This window comes from Carcharodon carcharias, chromosome 11, assembly GCF_017639515.1.
Source record: "Carcharodon carcharias isolate sCarCar2 chromosome 11, sCarCar2.pri, whole genome shotgun sequence".
NCBI classification, from domain to species: domain Eukaryota; kingdom Metazoa; phylum Chordata; class Chondrichthyes; order Lamniformes; family Lamnidae; genus Carcharodon; species Carcharodon carcharias.
In genome coordinates, this window is record NC_054477.1 from 94,792,281 (window position 1) to 94,813,630 (window position 21,350).

The 21,350-nt window shown below is 43.7% G+C and overlaps 1 protein-coding gene across 9 annotated transcripts in view; it reads left to right on the top strand.

Annotated features, from left to right (window-relative positions):
* The window catches only part of amotl1 (angiomotin like 1), a 145,180-nt gene that overhangs the window by 81,622 nt on the left and 42,208 nt on the right, over positions 1–21,350 (top strand). For all 9 annotated transcript variants that reach the window (XM_041199414.1, XM_041199418.1, XM_041199419.1 and 6 more), the window contains 2 exons: positions 988–1,132; positions 14,872–14,964. In XM_041199414.1, coding sequence (XP_041055348.1) covers positions 988–1,132; positions 14,872–14,964 — 238 coding nt within the window. The remainder of the gene's footprint in view (positions 1–987; positions 1,133–14,871; positions 14,965–21,350) is intronic.

Genomic DNA, 21,350 nt, shown 5'->3' on the forward strand with positions numbered 1-21,350 from the left:
AGTTTTGAACCTGCTGGTTTAGAATGGAGTCTTGTTGGGGACCAAGCTGAGGAAGGAAGGCTACCCTGACTGGCGCGCTCTCTATCTCTCTCTCTCTCTCTCTCTCTCTCTCTCTCTCTCTCTCTCTCGCATACGCTCTCTCTCTCTCTCTCTCTTTCTCTACCCTGCCTAAAATTGTGTGTGGCTATCAACCTGTTGCCAGAGAACCCTCATCTGAGTGTAAGTGGTCTGCATTTTGACCTGCAAAGCTGTGACCAGCTGGTGAGAACTTGAGACATCCATCAGGACCAGCGGCCCATCTTCACAAAAGAGAACTCAAGGTCTACAGTGTGAAGACCATGCGGAATTTATCCTTTATTTTATATTGCCCATCCTCTATAGCCCATCTCTGCAGAGAGACTCTATCTCTTTGTCCTTTGTGTGTGCTGGGGGAATTCTTTAGGGAGAGATAGATAGTTATACTTCCTGATTACAATTGTGTGTTAACCAGTGCTTGCAACTTGTTGAAAAGAAGTTTTGTTTTTTAATAAGCAAATTGTTCTGAGTTTATTGAAAAAAAGCCTGGTTGAAGACTCTTTTATTCTGGGCACCAGTAGGGGAAAAAGACGATTAGCTATTTTGGTGAGAAAATTCAACTTTTAAATCAATGGTACAGCCTGCAGAGCAGTGGGGCTGGATCATATGTGCACTCCTCCCATCCCGATTGTAACAGTTCATTTCCCTACTATCATCTAGTATGAAAACAAACATTCCCCTTCATTCCACTTAAAAATTGCAGTTATGTAATTGATTTTTCTGAATCATTGGATATGGCTGCATAAGCTTCAAAGGAATTTTTGATATCGAGTTACATTAATGAAGTCACATGTACATGTTTTTAACAAGAAAATCATGTGCTATCGTCTCTGAATAGCTCCATTAAGTAAATGTATATGACCGGAGACAGGACCTAACAATTGCTGCACTATTTTTTGTATTCTTTTTCAGTTTGAAATGGAAATCCAGCGGATCTCAGAAGCCCACGAAAACTTGGTGAAGTCCACTACCAAGCGAGAGACTCTGGATAAAGCCATGAGGAATAAATTGGAAGGGGAAATACGAAGGCTGCATGACTTCAACAGGGACCTTAGAGGTATTATTTTGGGGGGAGGTGTGAAAAACAACTTCAAGTCCAGAGATTTGGTCATTTTGAGCATCTTCCTATACTGGAAGCAAGCTCCAAAACAGATTAATGTTAATTCTTGAGATAATGCACAATAAGATGTCAGAACCTCAGTAAGATAATGTCAGGCACTATTTGTTGCCTTGCTACATCAAAATCTGGCCCAAAATCTGAAAGTCCCACCGTTTGGGTAGGTTTACTGTTTATTTCGTTAGCTTTTACCCCCAACATTCACATGCATGATTTATAAACAAAAAATGCTGCAAATACTCAGCAGGTCTGGAAGCATCTGTGGAAAGAAACAGTTAAGGTTTCGGGTCAATATGCTTTCATCAGAATTGAAGAAAAATATAAATGTAAGAGTTTTTAAGCCAGTAGCAACAGGGTATGGTGCAAGAAGAACAAAGAATGGTAATAGGTATAGTAAGAAACAAATTTGTGTCCAGATGAGGCATGAATGGCTGTATAGCAACCATCTGAATGTAACACGAAGGGATAACGAAAAAAACAAGCCAGTGGAAAAAAACACAACGAGATGGAGGTAGAAGTTATTATCTAAACTGTTGAGTCCAGAAGGCTGTAGAGTGCTGAGAAGAAAGTTTGAGGTGCTGTTCTTCAAGTTTACATTGAGCTTAATTGGAACACTGTAGCAGGCCATGCATAGAAAGGTCAGATTGAGAGCAAGGTGGAGAATTAAAATAATAAGCGACAGGAAGTTTGCGGTCATGCTTGTAGACTGATCAGAGGCATTGTGCAAAATGGTCACTCAGTCTACGTTTGGCCTTCCCAATGTAGAGGAGGCCCCATGTTGTGAGCAGCAAATACAATATATTGTATAATAACATACAACTGATTTTTAAAAATCCATTCACGGGGGTGTGAGCTTTGCTGGCTGGGCCTGCATTCATTGCCTGTCCCTCGTTGCACTTGAGAAAGTGGTGGTGAGCTGCTGCCTTGAACCACTGCAGTCCATGTGGTGTAGGTACACCCACAGTGCTGTTAGGGAGGGCGCTTCAGGATTTTGACCCAGCAACAATGAAGGAATAGGGTATATTTCCAAGTCAAGATGGTGAGTGACTTGGAAGGGACCTTTCAGGTTGTGGTGTTCCCATTTATCTGCTGCCCTTGTCCTTCTAGATGGTAGTGGTTAAGGGTTTGGAAGGTGCTGTTGAAGGAGCCTTGGTGAATTCCTGCAGTGCATCTTGTAGATAGTGCACACTGCTGCTACTGTGTGTCAGTGGTGGAGGGAGTGAATGTTTGTGAATGTGGTGCCAATCAAGTGGCTGCTTTGTCCTGGATGTTGTCAAGCTTCTTGAGTGTTGTGGGAGCTACATTCATCTGGACAAATGGGGAGTATTCCATCACACTCCTGATTTGTGCATTGTAGATAGTGAACAGGCTTTGGGGAGTGTGGAGGTGAGTTACTCATTGCAAGATTCCCAGCCTGTGACCTGCTCCTGTAGCCACAGTATTTATATGGCTAGTCCAGTTCAGTTTCTGGTCAATGGTAACCCCCCCAGACTGTTGATAGTGGGGGATTCAGTGGTGGTAATGCCATTCAACATCAAGGGGCAATGGTTCGGTTCTCTCGCTGGAGATGGTCATTGCCCAGCACTTGTGTGATGCAAATGTTACTTGCCACTTCTCAGCCCAAGCTTGGAAATTGTCCAGGTCTTGCTGCATTTGGGCATGGACTGCTTCAGTATCTGAGAAGTCATGAATGGTGCTGAACATTGCGCAATCATCAGAGAACATCCCCACTTCTGACCTTCTGATGAAAGGAAGGTCATTGATGAAGCTGCTGAAGATGGTTGGGCCTAGGACACTACCCTGAGAAACTCCTGCAGTGATTTCTTTGAACTGAGATGATTGACCTCCAACAACTACAACTATCATTCTTTGTGCTTCCAGCCAGTGGAGAGTTTTCCCCCGATTCCCATTGACTCGTTTTACTAGGGCTCCTTGATGCCACACTCTGTCAAATGTGGCCTTGATGTCCAGGGCTGTCACTCTCACCTCACCTCTGAAGTTCAGCTCTTTTGTCCATGTTTGAACCAAGGCTGTAATGAGGTCGGGAGCTGAATGGCCCTGATGGAACCCTAACTAAATGTCAGTGAGCAGGTTATTGCTAAATAAGTGCCACTTGATAGCACTGTTAATGACCACTTCCATCACTTTACTAATGATAGAGAGTAGACTGATTAAGAGTAGGTAATTGGCTGGGTTGGATTCGCCCTGCTTTTTCTGTACAGGACGTACCTGGTTAATTTTCCACATTGCTGGGTAGATGCCTCTGTGTAGCTGTACTGGAACAGTTTGGCTAGGGGTGCAGCAAGTTCTAGAACACAAGTATTTTGTATTATTGTCGGAATATTGTCAGGGCCCATAGCCTTTGCAGTATCCAGTGCCTTCAGCAGTTTCTTGATAGCACGTGGAGTTAATCAAATTGGCTGAAGGCTGGTACCTGTGATCCTGGGGACTTCCGGAGGAGGGTGAGATAGATCATCCACTCAGCACTTCTGGCTGAAGATTGTTGCAGGTGCCTTACCTTTTGCACTGATGTGTTGGGCTTCCCCATCATTGAGTTTGGGGATATTTGTGGAGTCGCTGCCTCCAGTGAGTTGTTTAATTGTCCATCACCATTCATGACTGGATGTGGCATGACTTCAGAGTTTAGATCTTATCTGTTGCTTGTGGAATCACTTAGCTCTGTCTATCGCTTGCTGCTTCTATTGCCTGGAACACAAGTAGTCCTGTTTTGTAGCTTCACCAGGTTGACACCTCATTTTTAGGTACGTCTGATGCTGCTCCTGGCATGGCTGCACTCTTCATTGAGCCAGGGTTGATCCCCTGACTTGGTGGTAATGGTAGAGTGGCCGATTTGCCGGGCCATGAGGTTACAGATTGTGTTCAAGTACAATTCTGCTGCTGCTGATGGCCCTCAGCATCTCATGGATGCCCAGTCTTGAGTTGCTAGACCTGCTTGAAATCTATCCAATTTAGCACGGTGGTAGTGCCAAACAACATGATGGAGGGTATCCTCAATGTGAAGGTGGGACTTTGTCTCCACAATGATTGTGTGGTGGCCACTCCTACCGATAATGTCATGGTCAGATGCATCTACAGCAGGCAGGTTGGTGAAGATGAGGTCAAGTATGTTTTTCTCTCTTGTTGGTTCCCTCACCACCTTCCACAGACCCAGTTTAGCAGCTATGTTCTTTAGGACTTGGCTAGCTCGGTCTGTGTTGTGCTACTGAGCCACTCTTGGTAATGGGTATTGAAGCCCCCCACCCAGAGTACATTCTGCAACCTTGCCAACTGCTTCCTCCATGGTTTTCAACATGGAGGAGCACTGATTCATCAGCTGAGGGGATGGGTGGTATGTGGTAATCAGCAAGTTTCCTTGTCCACGTTTGACCTGATGCCATGAGTCTTCATGGGGTCCAGAGTCAATGTTAAGGACACCCAGGGCAATTCCCTCCCGACTGTATACCACTGTGCCGCCACCTCTGTGGGTCTGTCCTGCTGGTAGGATAGGACATACCCAGGGTTGATCATGGCGGTGTTTGGGACGTTATCTGTAAGGTATAATTCTGTGAGTATGACTATGTCAGGCTGTTGTTTGACTAGTCTGTGAGGCAGCTCTCCTAATTTTGGCACTAGCCCCCACGTGTTAGTAAGGAGACATTACAGGGTCGACAGGGCTGAGTTTGCCGTTGTCATTTCTGGTGCCTAGTTGATGTTGGGCGGTCTGTTTCATTCCTTTTGAACTATTTAGCAGTTTGATACAACTTAGTGGCTTGCTAGACCATCTCCAAGGGCATTTAAGAGTCAATCACAATGCTGTGAAAGAAAGGGAAAATGGGATATGAAAGTAAACTAGCAAGAAACATAAAAATGGACTGTAAAAGCTTCCATAGGTATGTTTAAAAAGAAAAGATTAACAAAGACAAATGTAGGCCCATTACTGGCAAAGATTGGAGAATTTACAATGGGCAATAAGGAAATGTGTCTGTCTTCATGGAGGAAGATGCAAAAAAACCTCCCAGAAATACAAGAGAACCAAGGGGCTCATGGGGATGAGAAATTATTATTAGTAAAAAAAAAAAGTAGTAGTGGAGAAATGAATGGGACTAAAAGTTGATAAGTCCCCCGGACCTGATGATCTACGTCCCAGACTGTTGAAAGAGGTGGCTGTAGGCTGTAGAGATGGTGGATGTATTGGTAGTCACCTTCGAAAATTCAGTAGATTCTCGAACGGTTCGTGCAGATTCGAAGGTAGCAAATGTAATCGCTCTGTTTAAGAAAGGAGGGAAAGAGGAAGCAGGGAACTAAAGACCTGTTAGCCTGACATCAGTAGTAGGGAAAATGCTAAAATCTATTTTAAAGGATGAGTTAACTAGAAACTAAAAAAATAATGGTAGGGCTGGACAGAGTCAACTTGACTTTATGAAAGGGAAATAGTGTTAGGATTTTTTTGAGGATATGACTCAGAATAGATGAGGGGGAACCAGTGGATTTGGTGTTTTTGGATTTTCAGAAAGGTTTCGTTAAGGTCCCACACAAGAGGTTAGCAAACAAAATTGGAGTGTGTGGGATAGGGGTAATGTACTGGCGTGGATTGAGAATTGGTTAACAGACAAAAAGCAGAGTAGGAATAAACGGGTCATTCTCAGGTTGGCAGGCTGTGACTAGCTGGGTACAGCAAGGATCAGTGCTTGAGCCCCAGCTGTCCACAATTTATATCAATGATTTGGATGTGGGGACCAAATGTAATATTTCCAAGTTTGCTGATGAGACAAAACCAGTTGGGGATGAGCTGTGAGGAGGATGCAAAGGGACTTCAAGGGGCTTTAGACAGACTAAGTGATTGGGCAAGAACATAGCAGATGGAATGTAATGTGGAAAAATGTGAAGTTATCCACTTTGGTAGGAAAAACAGAAGTGCAGAGTATTTTTTAAATGGTGAGAGATTGGGAGTGTTGATGTCCAAAGGGACCTGTGTATCCTTGTTCATGAGTCACTGAAAGCTAACATGCAGATGCAGCAAGCAATTGGAAAGATAAATTGTACGTTGGCCTTTTTTGAAAGAGGATCTGAGTACAGGAGTAAAGATGTCTTTCTTCAATTGTATAGAGCCTTGGTGAGACTTTACCTGGAGTATTGTGTACAGTTTTGGTTCCTTACCTAAGGAAAGATATACTTGCCATAGAGGGAGTGCTGCAAAGCTTCACCAGACTGATCCCTGGGATGGTGGGATTGTCCTGTGAGACGGGACTGGAGAGACTGGGCCTGCAATCTCTAGAGTTTAGAAGAATGAGGAGTAATCCCATTGAAACATACAAAATTCGTGCATGGCATGACGAGGTAGATGCAGGAAGGATGCTTCCCCCTTGCTGGGGCGTCTGGAACCTAGGACACAGTCTTAGATTAAGGGGTAGGCTATTTAAGACTGAGATGAGGAGGAATTTTCACTGACAGTATGGTGAATCTTTGGAATTCTCTACCCTAGAGGGCTGTGGAGGCGCAGAGATTGATAGATTTCTAGATAATAAAGACACCAAGCGATATGGGGATGTTGCGGGGAAACTGGAGTTTAGGTGGAAGATCAGTCATAATCTTGTTGAATGGCGGAGCAGGGCCAAGGGGCCAAATGGTCGCCTCCTGCTCCTATTTCCTACATTCCCCCTTTCAAAGGCACTTGGTGCCCAACCGTGAGACCCAGCATCGGGAAGCTGGAGGCCGCTGAAAGCCACCTCCCTGCCCGTGCCTCTGATCTCCTTCGCACCCTCTCCCAACGGCCCCTATCTGGCCCTCACTCTCATCTGAGTCCAGAGATCCACCAACTATCCCTGGCGAAGGGCTGGTGCACCACTGGCAGCAGCCACTGCTCCCGATGGCACTGCCAACAATGGAGAGCTGTTGGCATTTAATTGGCTGGCAGTTCTAAATGTTTGGGATTTCAATCCCTGGGGTCCTGAATCCCAGGGAAGGCCCAACACTAGCCAGTTTTGGTTGGGCTCTTCTCCACCACCCCACCACCCCCTGAACAGAAGCGACATGGGTTTCCCACTGGTTCTTAGACTGCTGGGCAAGACCTGCATCAGCAGCATTAAATTCTGCCCACTGTTGCTGCAGTTATGTCCTTCACTGTTATACACTCCAGGACGAGCTGTAGGACCCCTGGTGTAGTTCCTCCATAGTGTAGCAGTTGTGGGCAGATGCCAACAAAGCCATAATCTGCACCAGCTGCTTGGAAACAGTGTGTACTTTCCCACACATGAGATTCATGTTCTCTTATCATGATCTGTTTGAAATCTGTCCTCTGGAATTGGAGTACCAAGCTTCTCATCTAAGGACAGTCATTTCTTCACCTGTCATGAAGCACCAGCTTGTTTTCCTAGTTTGACTCCCAGATCAATCTGTGTTATTCCCACTGACTTGTTAACTGTATCCTTGCAAGTGGTATATCTGGGTTGCTGAAGCATAAAACATGCCATGACATATCTTTTGAAACTGGGACAGGAGTTCTTGTGCTTGATGTGTCAGACTTCTCTTCTGAGGACATATCTTCTTGTTCATGAGTTTCTGCTTGTTGGTTAAAGAAAGGAATGACATTTCGAAGGGTTGATTCTTGCATGTCACTTGACAATGTTACAGCTCAATAATCGATTCAGCTATAAACTTTGAATGTCTCAAAATTGCACCCACTATACATTACTATCTCTTCCTTTACCAACTCTGCCTGCCCCTCATTTGTGTCCCCCTAATGGTGGTTGTGCCCCTCTCCCGTGTCCATTTTTTGGTGCTGATTTTTTTTTTACAAGAGGAAAAAGCACTAAGAATGGTATCTTAGTGGAAACTCTGTTTTCATCCAGTTTGCCTGTATCTGTACTATGGAGATATTGTTTTTGGTGGGGGTTAGCTTTAATCACCTATCCTTTACACTCTTATTTTGTGTCAGGCACAGAGAGAATACACAGTGATATGATAGGAAAGAGATGTAGGTATGCTTCTTGAAAATATAAAAGTTTTATGCTCACCCAGTCAATTATATTGAGGGAATGGTGAGTATGGAGTTGTCATGCCTCTCAGATGCACAGGATTCTTCTTTATTTCTGCTCCGCATAGAAGGTGGAACAATGTCCTGTCTACATTTTGCATCACAGCACAAAAATGCCATCCTCATCTCACCAGATGCATTGTTCTCAGGGCTTAGTAATCTCCTCTTGATGGAGATAATTCCCATATATGTCACCTGAGCAAAGCAACTTCAAAATCTTGTGAAAAATGCTATCTGCATACACTTTAGTGCAATCCCACATTTACAGTCCTGTTTGCTCTTGGTGGCAGCAAGCAATTTCTGGGTCCTTTTAAATTAGGCTCATGCTTCTCCTCGGAGCTTGTTGACTAACTGTTGCATTCCAAAAGGAGCCTGTTGTAACTGCACATTATTTAATTCCTGGATCTGCTGCAATTCCAGAAATTCCTTCATCCTTATGTGTGGGCATCAGAGGGAGGCAGGCGGTTTCCAGGCTTTCAGCAATGTTATGGGCTAGTGTGGCAGGGTTAGAGAGGAGGGGTTGAATTTTAAAGGGCTGCTTTGATTATGGCAGTTGATCACGGAGAAAAAAATACTTTGAGATCTTCAGCCAGGCAGCAAAGTTGGCAGTTCCACCTCACCTGAGTTGATTGGTACCATAAAAAATCCCTACTGTCTGCTCAAATTATTTAAATTGCCCTGTGTCAATAAATCAGCTGGTTTCGTGGACACAGTCACGGAGGAGGCAGAAAGTCCACTGCCATTGCAGCACAAAGGTAACCTGTCCCATTTTATTTTGTGAGAAACGGATCAGATGTTGGCATCTCACCATCTAGGAAACCTGACCTACTGTCATATTTTCCATCACAAATACAGTTTGTGACTAACTGTTCAGCTACAACAGATATTTAATCTGAATTTTACAACATACAGCTGTGGACACTAAAAAACTCCAACTTCGATTATCAAATATGACCAAGTGGTTACCTTTTTACCCAGCATGTACTTCTCTATTCAAACAGGCAACATGACTTCAAACAGATTTTAGTCCCAAAGGTCACTTTGATTAAATCTTGATGGATTCCCCAGGGGATGTGACAGATTAGATACCAAACTATATTAATGTGCCTGCATTGTGTTAGACTGACAGGAGGAACATTTCCTATAGTCTAAGAAGTTAGCTTTTATATTGTGTCATATTCCATGTATCTCACATTCCATAGCACATTTATAGTGCTCTTGCCTTGGTATCAGAGAGTTGTGAGTACAAGCCCCACTTCAGAGATTTGAGCGCACAATCAACTCTGGCACTTCAGTGCATTACTGAGGGGCTGCTGCACTATCTGAGGTTCCACCTTTCAGATGAGATGATAAACCGAGCCATGTCTGCCCCCTCTAGTGGGGATAAAGGTCCCAAGGCATTTTTCCAAAAAGAGCAGGGGTGTTCTCCTGGTGTCATAGAGTCATAGAGGTCTACAGCAGAGAAAAAGGCCCTTCGGCCCATTGAGTCTGCACCAGTCAAACAATTACCTAACTATTCTAATCCCATTTTCCAGCACTAGGCCCATAGCCTTGTATGCCATGGCATCGCAAGTGCCTGTCCAAATACTTCTTAAATGTTATGAGGTTTTCTACCCCCACCACCCTTTCAGACAGTGAGTTTCAGATTCCCACCACCCTCTGGGTGAAAAAACTCTTCCTCTAACATCTCCTCTAAACCTCCTGCCCTTTCCTTAAATCTATGCCCCCTGGTTATTGATCCTTCACCAAGGGGGAAAGTTCCTTCCTATCTACCCTGTCTATGCCCCTCATAATCTTATACACCTCATTCATATACCCCCTCAATCTCCTCTGCTCCAGGGAAAATAACTCCAGTCTATATCTGCACACAATACTCTACCTGTGGCCTAACCAGCATTTTATACAGTTCCAGCATAACCTCCCTGCTCTTATACTCTATGCTTCGGCTAATAAAGACAAGTATCCCATATGCCTTGTTAACCACCTTATTTACCTGTCCTGCTACCTTAAGGGACTGATGGACATGCACACCAAGGTCCCTCTGATCATTGGTACTCCCCAGGGTCCTACCATTCATCGTGTATTCTTGTGCCTTGTTTGTCCTGCCCATGTGCATCACCTCACACTTATCCGGATTAAATTCCATTTGCCACTGATCAGCCCATCTATATCCTCCTGTAATCTAAGGCTATCCTCCTCATTTACCACCCTATCAATTTTTGTGTCATCTGCGAACTGAGTGATCAACCCTCCTACATTCAAGTCTAAATCATTTATATATACCACAAACAGCAAGGGACCCAACATCGATCCCTGTGGAACCTCACTGGACACAGGCATCCAGTCACAAAAACACCCCTTGACCATCACCCTCTGCTTCCTGCCAATTCTGGATCCAATTTGCCAAATTGCCTTGGACCTCATGGGCTCTCATCTTCATTATCAGTCTCCCATGCAAGACTTTATCAAAACCATTGCTCAAGTCCAAGTAGACTATGTCCAATGCATTGTCCTTATCTACACACCTGTTGCCTCTTCGAAAAATTCAATCAAATTGGCCAGACGTGACTGCCCCTTAACAAAATCATGCCGACTGTCCTTGATTAATCCCTGCCCCTCCAATTGTAGATTAATTCTGTCCCTCAGAATTACTTCCAATAGTTTCCCCACCGATAAGGTTAGACTGACTGGCCTGTAGTTCTCTGGTTTATCACTTCTTCCCTTCTTGAATAACGCTATTACATTGGCTGTCCTCCAGTCCTCTGGCACCTCTCCTGTGGACAGAGGTATTGAAAATTATTGCCAGCGCACCTGATATCTCCTCCCTTACCTCACTCAACAGCCTGGGATACATTCCATCTGGGCCTGGAGATTTATCTACTTTTAAGCCTGCCAGACCACTTAGAACCTCCTCCCTTTCTATGCTAATTTTTTCAATTATATTACAGTTCTTCTGCCTGATTTCCATACCCACATTGTCCCTCTCACTTGTGAACACTGACACAAAGTGTTCATTTAGGACCCTACCTGTGTCTTCCGGCTCCACACACAAATTACCACTCTGGTCCTTAATGGGCCCTACTCTTTCCCTAATTACCCTCTTATTCTTAATGTACTTGTAAAATAACTTTGGATTTTCCTTTATTTTACTTGGCAATGTTTTTTCATGCCCCCTTTTTGCTCTCCTAATTTCCTTTTTAAGTTTCCCCCCCCCAACACATTCTATACTCCTCTAGGGCTTCTGCTGTTTTGAGCCCTCGGTATCTGCCATAAGCCTCCCTTTTTCTCTTTATCCAATCCTGTATATCTCTCGACATCCAGGGTTCCCTGGATTTGTTGGTTCCGCCCTTTATCTTTACTGGAATATGTTGGTCCTGTATTCTCCCTATTTCCTCCTTGAATGAGTCCCACTGCTCCAACTCAGATTTACCTAAAAGTAGCTGCTCCCAGTCCACTCTGACCAAATCATATATGACCTTCTAAAAGTCGGCCTTCCCCAATTTAGAAATCTGATTTCTGGCCCAGCTTTGTCCTTTTCCATAACAACCTTGAATTTAATGGAGTTATGATCACTATCTGCAAAATGCTCCCCCACTGATACCTCTACCACTTGTCCGGCTTCAGTCCCTAAAGTTAAGTCCAGGACTGCCCCCTCTCTTGTAGGACCTTCTGTATACAGGCTTAAAAAGCTCTCTTGGATGCATTTCAATTATTCTGCTCCCTCTAGACCTATCACACTATGACTAACCCAGTTAATGTTGGGGAAGTTGAAATCCACCAATTTACTACCCTATTAGTTTTCCACCTCCCTGAAATTTGCCTACATATCTGCTTTTCTATTTCTCTCTGACTGTTTGGGGCCTATAGTACACTCCAGCAATGTGATTGCTCCTTTTTTGTTTTTAAGTTCTTTCAATATGGCTTCATTTGAGAAGCCTTCTAAGATATCATCCCTCCTTACTGTTCTAATTGATTCCTTAATCATTTTTGCGATACCCCACCTCTTTTGCCTCCTCCCCTGTCTTGCCTGAAGACCCTATATCCTGGAATATTGAACTGCCAATCCTGCCCCTCTCTCAACCATGTCTCTCTGACAGCAATGACATCATACTCCATGTGTTAATTTGTGCCCTCAACTTATCTGCCTTATTCGTCAGACTCCTTGCATTATAATAAATACCATCCAAACTTGCCAAACTCCCTTGTGCCTTAACTGGCCTATAATTTCTATGCTTTCCTGGCTCACTTGCTCTCTCTTCTAATTTTGGCTGTGCATCTCCCCCTGCTGAACCTCCTCTCAGGATCCCATCCCCCTGCCAAGTTAGTTTAAACCCTTCCCATCAGCAGTAGCAAACCTCCCCGCTAGGATGTTGGTCTCATTCCGGTTCAGGTGCAACCTGTCCACCTTGTACAGGTCCCACCACCCCCATAAATGGTCCCAACGCCCCAGAAATCTAAAGACATCCCTCCTGCACCATCTCTCCAGCCACGCATTCATCTGGACTAACACGTGATAGTGGAAGTAATCCAGAGATTATTACCTTTTGAGGTCCTGTTTTTTAATCTGCTCCTAGCTCCCTAAATTCTGCTTGCAGGACCTCATCCCTATCTCTATCTATGTTGTTGGTACCAATATGTACCACAATCTCTCTGTTTGCCCTCCCACTTTAGAATGCCCTGCAGCCGTTCATTGACATCTTTGACCCTGGCACCAGGGAGGCAATATACCATTCTGGAGTCACGTCCACGGCCGCAGAAACGCCGTCTCTTACCACTATTGCTCTTCCCCTCTTTTTCCTCCCCCACCCATCCCCCGTGCAGCTGAGCCACTCAGTACCTTGAGCCTGGCTACATTCCCCAGGGGAACCATCACTCTCACCATTTTCCAGCACAGAAAAACGGTTCTTGAGCGAGATGCACCCTGGGGATTTCCTTACTACCTGCCTGACACCTTTCTTCTGACTGACGGTCACCTGTTCCCTCTCTGTCTGCAATTCCATAAGCTGTGGGGTGACTACATCTAAAAACGTGCTATCCACAAAACTCAGCCTCGTGGATGCACCTCAGTGTCTCCAGCCACTGCTCGAGCTCCGAAACTCATGATCATAATAAGTACACAGTCCATGTAAACCAATAGGCGACCCAAGCTCAGGCGCACCACACTCTGAAACCAAGTAACTAGATCCCACCCCAAACAGATGCAATGTGTGTATCCTCAACTCCCCCCAGACGCTTGTCACACCGTGAGGCAACCAGTCTCACTGAACTCTTTCGCACGAGGGTCTCCAATCTCTTGAACAACTCACTTTGGAATCTTCTCCCAAACTGACGCTTTTTCTCAGATGCCTTCCACAAGTGTCCACCTCCAGGGTCTCAAACTCTCCTTCCGATGTACCAGTCTCCTGGATTGCCACTTGCATTCAAGCTTCCTCCTACCCACTCTTGCTCAAATGCTCAGCCGTGCCAACTGCACACCACTGCTTCACATGCCCACAGTAAAGAGTTTCAGACTTTTGGCTGTCTCCTTGGATCTTCTGGCTTCTTGCAAGCCTATATTGCTTTAAGTCTGCACCCAGCAGCTTTCTCCCTTCAAGCCTGGAACCTTTCTCTGCTCCTCACTCTTAACTTCACTTAACAGGACCTTCTCCAGATTCCTGTTCCCTATGACTAGAAGATCTTCTTGGGACCCCTCTTCTATTCTTTGGGGAAACCTGCTTCCTGCAGCTCCCCCTTTCTCCAGCTTCTTGTGGCAGCTAGTTTCAATTTTAGTTTGGGACTTGCTATCTGTCTTTCTCCTATGTTGCTTCTGCTGGCAACTTCTTTTCAACTTTGGAGCACACTGAACAATTAAACTCAAACCGCTTTTTGGTTTCTCTGTCTCTGTTAGCGGAGGGGGGGTGGTGGGGGGCGGTGGTGGTGCTCCCTCTCTGGACCTCTGTTGCTAGGCAACGGCACAGGTTTTTTCCTATTTTGTTTTAACTTACCTAAACCACTACCCAGCCCCGACTTTGTTAACACAGCTCCCCACTTCGAGGGCCATAAAACTTATTAAAAATGCAGGCATCTCTTAAAGTAACTCTAAAACTCAGGTTTCATCCTTTTAACCCACAAAATATAGAAATATAAAATTAAACTTAGATATACCTTATTCCTAACACACCAAATACACATACAACCATCTCTTGTTCCTAACGCATTATCTGGTTATTACCACATTGTTGTTTGTGGGATCTTGCTGTGTGTAAATTCAGTGCTGTATTCCCTATGTTACAATTGTGACCACACTTCAAAAATAGGTAATTGGTTGTAAAACCCTTTGAGATATCCTGAATCTGTGAGAGGTGCTATGCAAATACAAGTCTTTCTTTCATCTATGTGGCCAAGAGTTGGTGAGGTGGAAGCAGGACTCCAGCCTCTGGGTGAAAAGTTAATGAGCAATTGTTGTCTGAAATTTGGCCTGAAAATCATTAGTCACTTGGATTTTTTGAAAGTTGCATTCAGAAGCCGTGACAGTACTGTTTTGAAATTTTACTGTAATTCTGTAAAGCAGAATTGAATTTGGTTTACCTAGGTCAGCTTATGTAACATCCTAGCATAAATGACATTTCAACATATTCGAAATAAAAGGATTTCCTATTTCTTGTAGATCGCTTAGAGACTGCCAATAAGCAGTTGGCCAGCAAGGAGTACGATGGTACTGAATATAACATGACAACAGAGGGCCATTATACGACACAGAGTAAGTACTACAGACCACAATTCCTAGAAATAGTTTTATGAAATATGAGAGTGGGGATGTTATGGGCATTACAGTAAAAAAAAAAATGAAATGAACAAAATGGTGAAAATTTGCTTTCACTGCAGAAAATGATGTCCTTTGGTAGGGTAGACCTAAACCAATCTCTACAAAGTGTGATTTTTGTTTTAAGGTGAATTGGCAGTGAATATTATATTTACTATTTTCCACTCTATTTGTAACAATATGTAAGGGTCAAATAGAGAGGCTGAGCTGTTTGTTTCATTGTAATATTTTTTGTACAAAGGACCAGTAAGTCAACATTTCCTTGAACAAAATGTAAAAGGTTAAAATTCAGTCAGTGCATTTCCAGAGGCAGTTCTTCCTTCCCTCAGTCAGATTCAAATTCCTTCTATTTTCCTTGCTCTCACAACATTTTTCTTCTCATTTAAGGCTCGCATGTCTGAATATGTGTATTTTTTTTTACTTGCTGATTGGAATGGAGGGACTTTGAATTCCTTTGAATTTATTTTAATAACGTGCCTAATTTCTGTCTAGTCCTGAAAGGCTGCCAAGTTACACAGTTATTTGTGCTGCCCAGATGGATGCAATTTACAGTAAACAATTCTAATGCAATGCCATTTTTTGTAATCCGCATTAGGTCGTGTATTGAGTGCAAGTGAAGTCTGCAGTGTGGTTAGCTGAGTGGACAGTTATCTGGTGCATGTGATTTGGATGGAAAGGCTATGTTTTTCCGTCTAGACATTTAGGTTCTTTAATTCTTTCATTCTAAGAGACTGGAGTCTATGAAGTTTTGGAACAAGGGAAAATGAGTATTAACACATCCACTGCTCATCGCTAAGGCCATCAGCAAGTATTCTCAATTCTCAGCTAAGGTGTAAGGACAGTGTCCTGCCTGAGAACAAGATATTCAATTTATTTAGGGGACTGTTTAAGATTGGCATCATGAAAAGAAACCTGTATAGGCCAATCCCAATGTAATATTGATGGATGGCCATAGATTAGGGCTTCATTCCTTTTCAGCTAGAAATATTGTCTATCTCTGAGCAGTGCCTGTGGGGAAAATAAAAGTAATAACATTATAAATATGTTTTTTCAAAAAGGAACAATTCCAACAGTTTCACAGTAAACCTATGTTATTGTATTCATTGCCAGGAGGGTATGTACAGAAATTCATTTGAAGCTCTTCAGAGAATGCGAGTCCCTCACTTTGTTTTTAGGGCTGTGACCTGCTTGGCTTCTAATTGATTTACAGGCTCTGCTGAGCCTCTTATGAATGTGACCAATTGCAGGGTTTTCCATTACAAAATATGAAATCACATCAAAGGGAAAGGAATCTGATGCTTCAAAAAATTCTACAGTGACTCTCAACCATTTTATCCTAGTTCATGAAAGTGATGATCACATTGTATTCATTTTATTCCTCAAAACTTCCAACCTGTTATTCTGTCAACCAACAAAGGTAGAATGTAGGAAGAAGGACATTGAAATTACATAGCACATTTCACAATATCATATAATCCCTAAATATGGGTAAGGATATTCTACATCCTCTATTTTTGGAAGAATATCCCAGAAATGGCAACAACTAGAGTGCCAGCAGAGCTACATTGTGGCCAATTTCCCAATCCAGCCTGCTGTGCTACTTGCCAAAAACAGGCAGTAAAGAGGAGGAAACTTTAGCCCTGTATGTCTTTTGGGCTGTACCTTCAGCTAGACACAGCAACGTTATTTTAAATGGGAAAGTGCATCAGGACCCACATTTAAGTTTTCGCAAATTAAAGGGCCAGTTGGGTCATTCCGGTTTACAGATTTAATTGTATAACCACCCACAGCAGAAATTGACCATGCGTTATATGTCATGAATTTTCAAGAATTTGCTTTTGTAAGTGATAACATATGCTTAAGGCATGGAGCAGTAAACACATTTTATAAATATCCTTGATCAGTTTTAGTAATATCTCTAATTTCTATCTTACCATTTTAATTTTTACACAGAAAAACTATTAGCGAATGCAAAAATCTGTAAGAATTGCTTTGCACCAACAGTATACTGCTCAAATCTTTCGTTGAATGTTTTCTCAAACCTGCACATTACTTTTTTTTTTGTTTTTCAATGTAGATTGCTTTGCTATTGGATTTTTTCTGATATCAAGTGATCAGAAACTTGATACAAGGTGTCAGGAGGAGCAACTTTGCATAAAAATACCCTACATTGAAAGGAAGCTGTGATGTTGACTGCAGCTAATTAAAAATAAACAACATATTATGACACTACATTATGGTCTAGTCTGGACTCAGTTTACACCTTAAACCAAACATAGGCCATGATGTAATGTCACATATGTATAAAAATAAATCCGATGCAACCATGCCAAATGAAGATTTTTCTTTAATTCTAACCATTTCTTTCCTTAGGAACTGGCAGAGTTGGAATTTATTAATCAAACTTCTAGGACTCTGAATCCTGACAGTAAATCCACCATTAGACCTGAATATGTTGGGTAAAATGAGAATCTTGCAATGTGTGATAGCAGCTTCACTTCCATAACTAAATGGGCAGAAATAGTGTGTCCAATTCTATATTAGCACATTCCCTTGAATTAAGTTTGGATGGAGCACATGTTGGGCATGCCAACAGCAGCTGCATTGCCGGTTAAAGATCTACAGTTTCTCGCTGGATTACCCATGCCAGGAGTTTTGCATACTTTAAATAAACACAGCACATAGTGAGCATTAAGCATCACACTCTAACCTGGACCACGAGAAATGCCATTTGTTGCTGTCTGAAGATGCTCTGGTTTGGCAGCTTGCCAGCCCTGTTTTTCTACCCTGTCTGTTGGCCTCTCTGAGCCTGTTTCCTTTATGGAAACAAAGATGAACAGATGGCTAAATGGAATTGTGAGCAAATTGAGATCCGGGTTTGGGGGATTTCCTTTAGTAAGTTAAATTTAAAAAGTCAAGCTACCTCCATTAAATGGGGAAAGTGGGGCAAAAACAATAATCAGAGGGCATAAATTTGCAGTTCCCCTTGGGCTACACCTTCAGCGGGATATGGAGCAGAGGCAACAGAGAAAACAAGCTGCTCGCAGAGGGAGAAGGGCTGTCAGCAGGAGGCCTTGCCCACCTAAGGTTTTCAGGGTGCACTTCCACCTCCATCTAAAACCAGGTGAAGTGTGTTCGCTGGCTGCACTTTACCAAGGATATGATCTCTGAACCGTGACACCTCTTGTAACCAGACCAGTAGTTGCAGATCCGTACAATTATGATATTGTCAGTGGCTGTTAAAGTAGCCGTGTCCCTGAATTTTTACACCAGTGGATCTTTCTCACTGGAACACGTAACATTGCCAACATATCTCAAAGATATTACCACACCCAGCAAGTCACAAAACCCCTGTTTGTTAGAAGAGAGGACTTCAGTTTTTTTCTCTCTAAATAGAGAGAAACAGGCAGAGTGGCCACGTGGCTTTACCGGAATAGCCGGCTCCACCATGGTGCAGGGCGCTTTTGACTACATGCATGTAGCTTTGCAGGCACCACAACTCAATGGGAAGATATACTGAAATCACAAGGAGTACCATACACTCAACATACAGTTGGTGTGCGACCATGTCCAGAACATCATGTTGGTGAATGCCTGCTATCCTGGCAGCAGTCACAATGCTTTCATCCTGTGCCAGTCTGCAGTTCCAATAATCATCTAGCAACCACATCAAACCAGACAGTGGCTGCTCAGCAACAAAGGCTATCCACTTGTCTGACCACACACGTGGCCAGTTCTCATGAAATAAGAGCTGTATTTCAGTGAGGTCATCATCGAGTGGACCATCACAGTGCTGAAGCAATGGTTCTGCTGCCTAAACCAATCAAGAGGAACCCTCTAGTACAGAACGGGTGTCCTGATTGGTGGTTTGCTGCATCCTTCTCAACCTGCCCTTCATGGGGGTACAGCTGCTGCCACCTTGGCTTCAGTGGCCGCCCCAGGAGGTGGCCAGCACATCCACGGTCAGGGTAGGCTGTCCATGAACGCACAATCAGACTTTGGTTCCCCTGAATAAAACTCTAGATCCCCATTACTCAACAATTTCCCACCTTACCATCTCTCTATTCCAGACTATCATGGTGACTGTCCTCTTGGCTACAGTCCTGAAATAAAAGCCATTACAAAATGACCATTCTGTAGAATGTCAGCCATGGTTCAGTTGGTAATGCTCTTGTCTCGAAGTTAGAAAGTTGGGGATTCAAGTCTCACTCCAGAGGCTCTAGCACAAAAATCATGGCTTCTCCAGTGCTGTACTGAAGGAATGCTGCACTGCAGAGGTGCTGTCTTTCAGTTGAGACATTAAACCAAGGCCCACATCTGCTCTTACAGAATGATGTAAAGATCCCCTGACCTATATTTATCTCATAATCAACATTACAAAAACAGATTATCTGGCCATCATCATATTGCTATTTGTGGGAGCTTGCTGTGCTGAAATTGCCTGCCACATTTCCTACATTACAGCAGTGACCACAGTTCAAAAATACTTCATTGGCTGCAAAACGCTTTGGGACATCCAGTGATCATGAAAGGTGCTATATAAATGCAAGCCTTCTTTCCTTCCTTATACCAACTTTATCTAACAATATTTTCAATAATGCATACAAAACTGAACTAATCATCCTTGTGCTTTTCCTTAGTGCCTGTCTTCTCTGTGCCTGTGCCTGTCTTAGTCCTCTGACATAGTGCTGCTTCAGTGGCCGTAACACGGATGGTGGAAGGCTACTGACTTTCATTGGAGAGATTGCAGGTCACCTTGCAGAACATCCTCGAGCAGCTTTGACTCTAGAAAGCCTGATTTCAACAGAACCATAGAAAAGTTATGATGCATAAAGAGGCCATTCAGCCCCATTGTGTCTGTGCCAGTCATAGAAAGGGGAAAAAGAAACTAGCTGGGGTTCATTTTTAATCCCACTTTCCAGCACCTGGTCCATAGCCTTGCAGGTTACAGCACTTCAGATGCAGATCCAGGTACCTATTAAATGAGTTGAGCATTTCGGCCTCTACTGCCAACTTAGCGAGTGAATTCCAGACGCCCACCACGTGCTTGGTGAAAAAGTTTTTCCCTCATGTCCCCTCTAATCCTTCTACCAATCACCTTAAATCTATGCCCCCTGGTAATTGACCCCTCAGCTAGGGGAAACAGGCCTTTCCTGTCACCCTATCTAGGCCCCTCATAATTTTGTACACGTTGGTTAGGTCACCCGTTAGCCTCCTCTGTTCTAAGGAAAACAGCCCTAGCCTGTCCAATCTCCTGTCATTGCTGCAATTTTCGAGCCCTGGCAACATTATTGTAAATCTCCTCTACATTCTCTCCAGAGAAATTATGTCCTTCCTGTAATGTGACCAGAACTGTACACAAAATTCCAGCTGTGGCCTAACCAGCGTTTTATACAGTTCCATCATCCCATCCCTGCTTTTGTTTTGAACAACATTACCTCAGCATGGGATAGCTGGAAAAAGGCAACAGCAGGGCATTGGTGAAGAATGCATGCTGCATTCTTGAGAAAGGACAGTAGGACTGTGCTGTACGGTGGCACTGCCATTTCTCAGAGCTGGAGCTTTAATGGAGTTAGCAATGTACTAGAGGACAGATTACTGGGCTATCGCAACAATCAGCAGCCATGGCTGTGAAAGTCTGAGCATGCATTACAGCAAGCAGAGATTTCATGATCTCAGTCAGAGACTGAACGCTGAGACTTTGCTGACTTTTGCTTGTGCTGCATTGGAAACTGACAGATCGACTATCAGGTGCTTCACTACAGTTGGGTCCACAAGTGTTCTCAAGGAGTTGATTGCTGTTTCCCCTGGAAAGGTTGGTCTCCAAGCTCTGCCTGATCTCTGTGCTGAGTTGAAACCAGACTTTTCCATGCTCATGAACAGAAATAAGAGGCTCTCTGTCAGGCCTGCCAATGCGCAAAGCATTTCTGTGCATGTGCCTGTCAGCATTCTCCTGTACACTGAGTCTTGTAGCAGAACTTGTTTGTGACCTCGTCTTCCAATGAACTGTCACGTGCATGCTCCTTTCCCCTGGCCTGGCTCCAACCCACTTGTGCCTGATGCCTCACCACAGCTCTATGCTTTCTCCCTAAGGTTAATGCAGTGCCAGTATAAGAGCTGGTTTCTGTGAGTGTCAGATTAAGTGGTGGTATTTTTTCCTCAGATGTCTATTCTCCCTCTCTGCCTTCAGCCTCAGGCATTGGTTTTTGAGTGTCTGAAAGCACAAGTGCACAAAGGGGAGAGTCTGATGAGGTGGAAAAGCCAATGGTGCATGGTTACACTGCCCTGCAGCTTGTGCATCACGACAGCTTGTGGAATAAGGG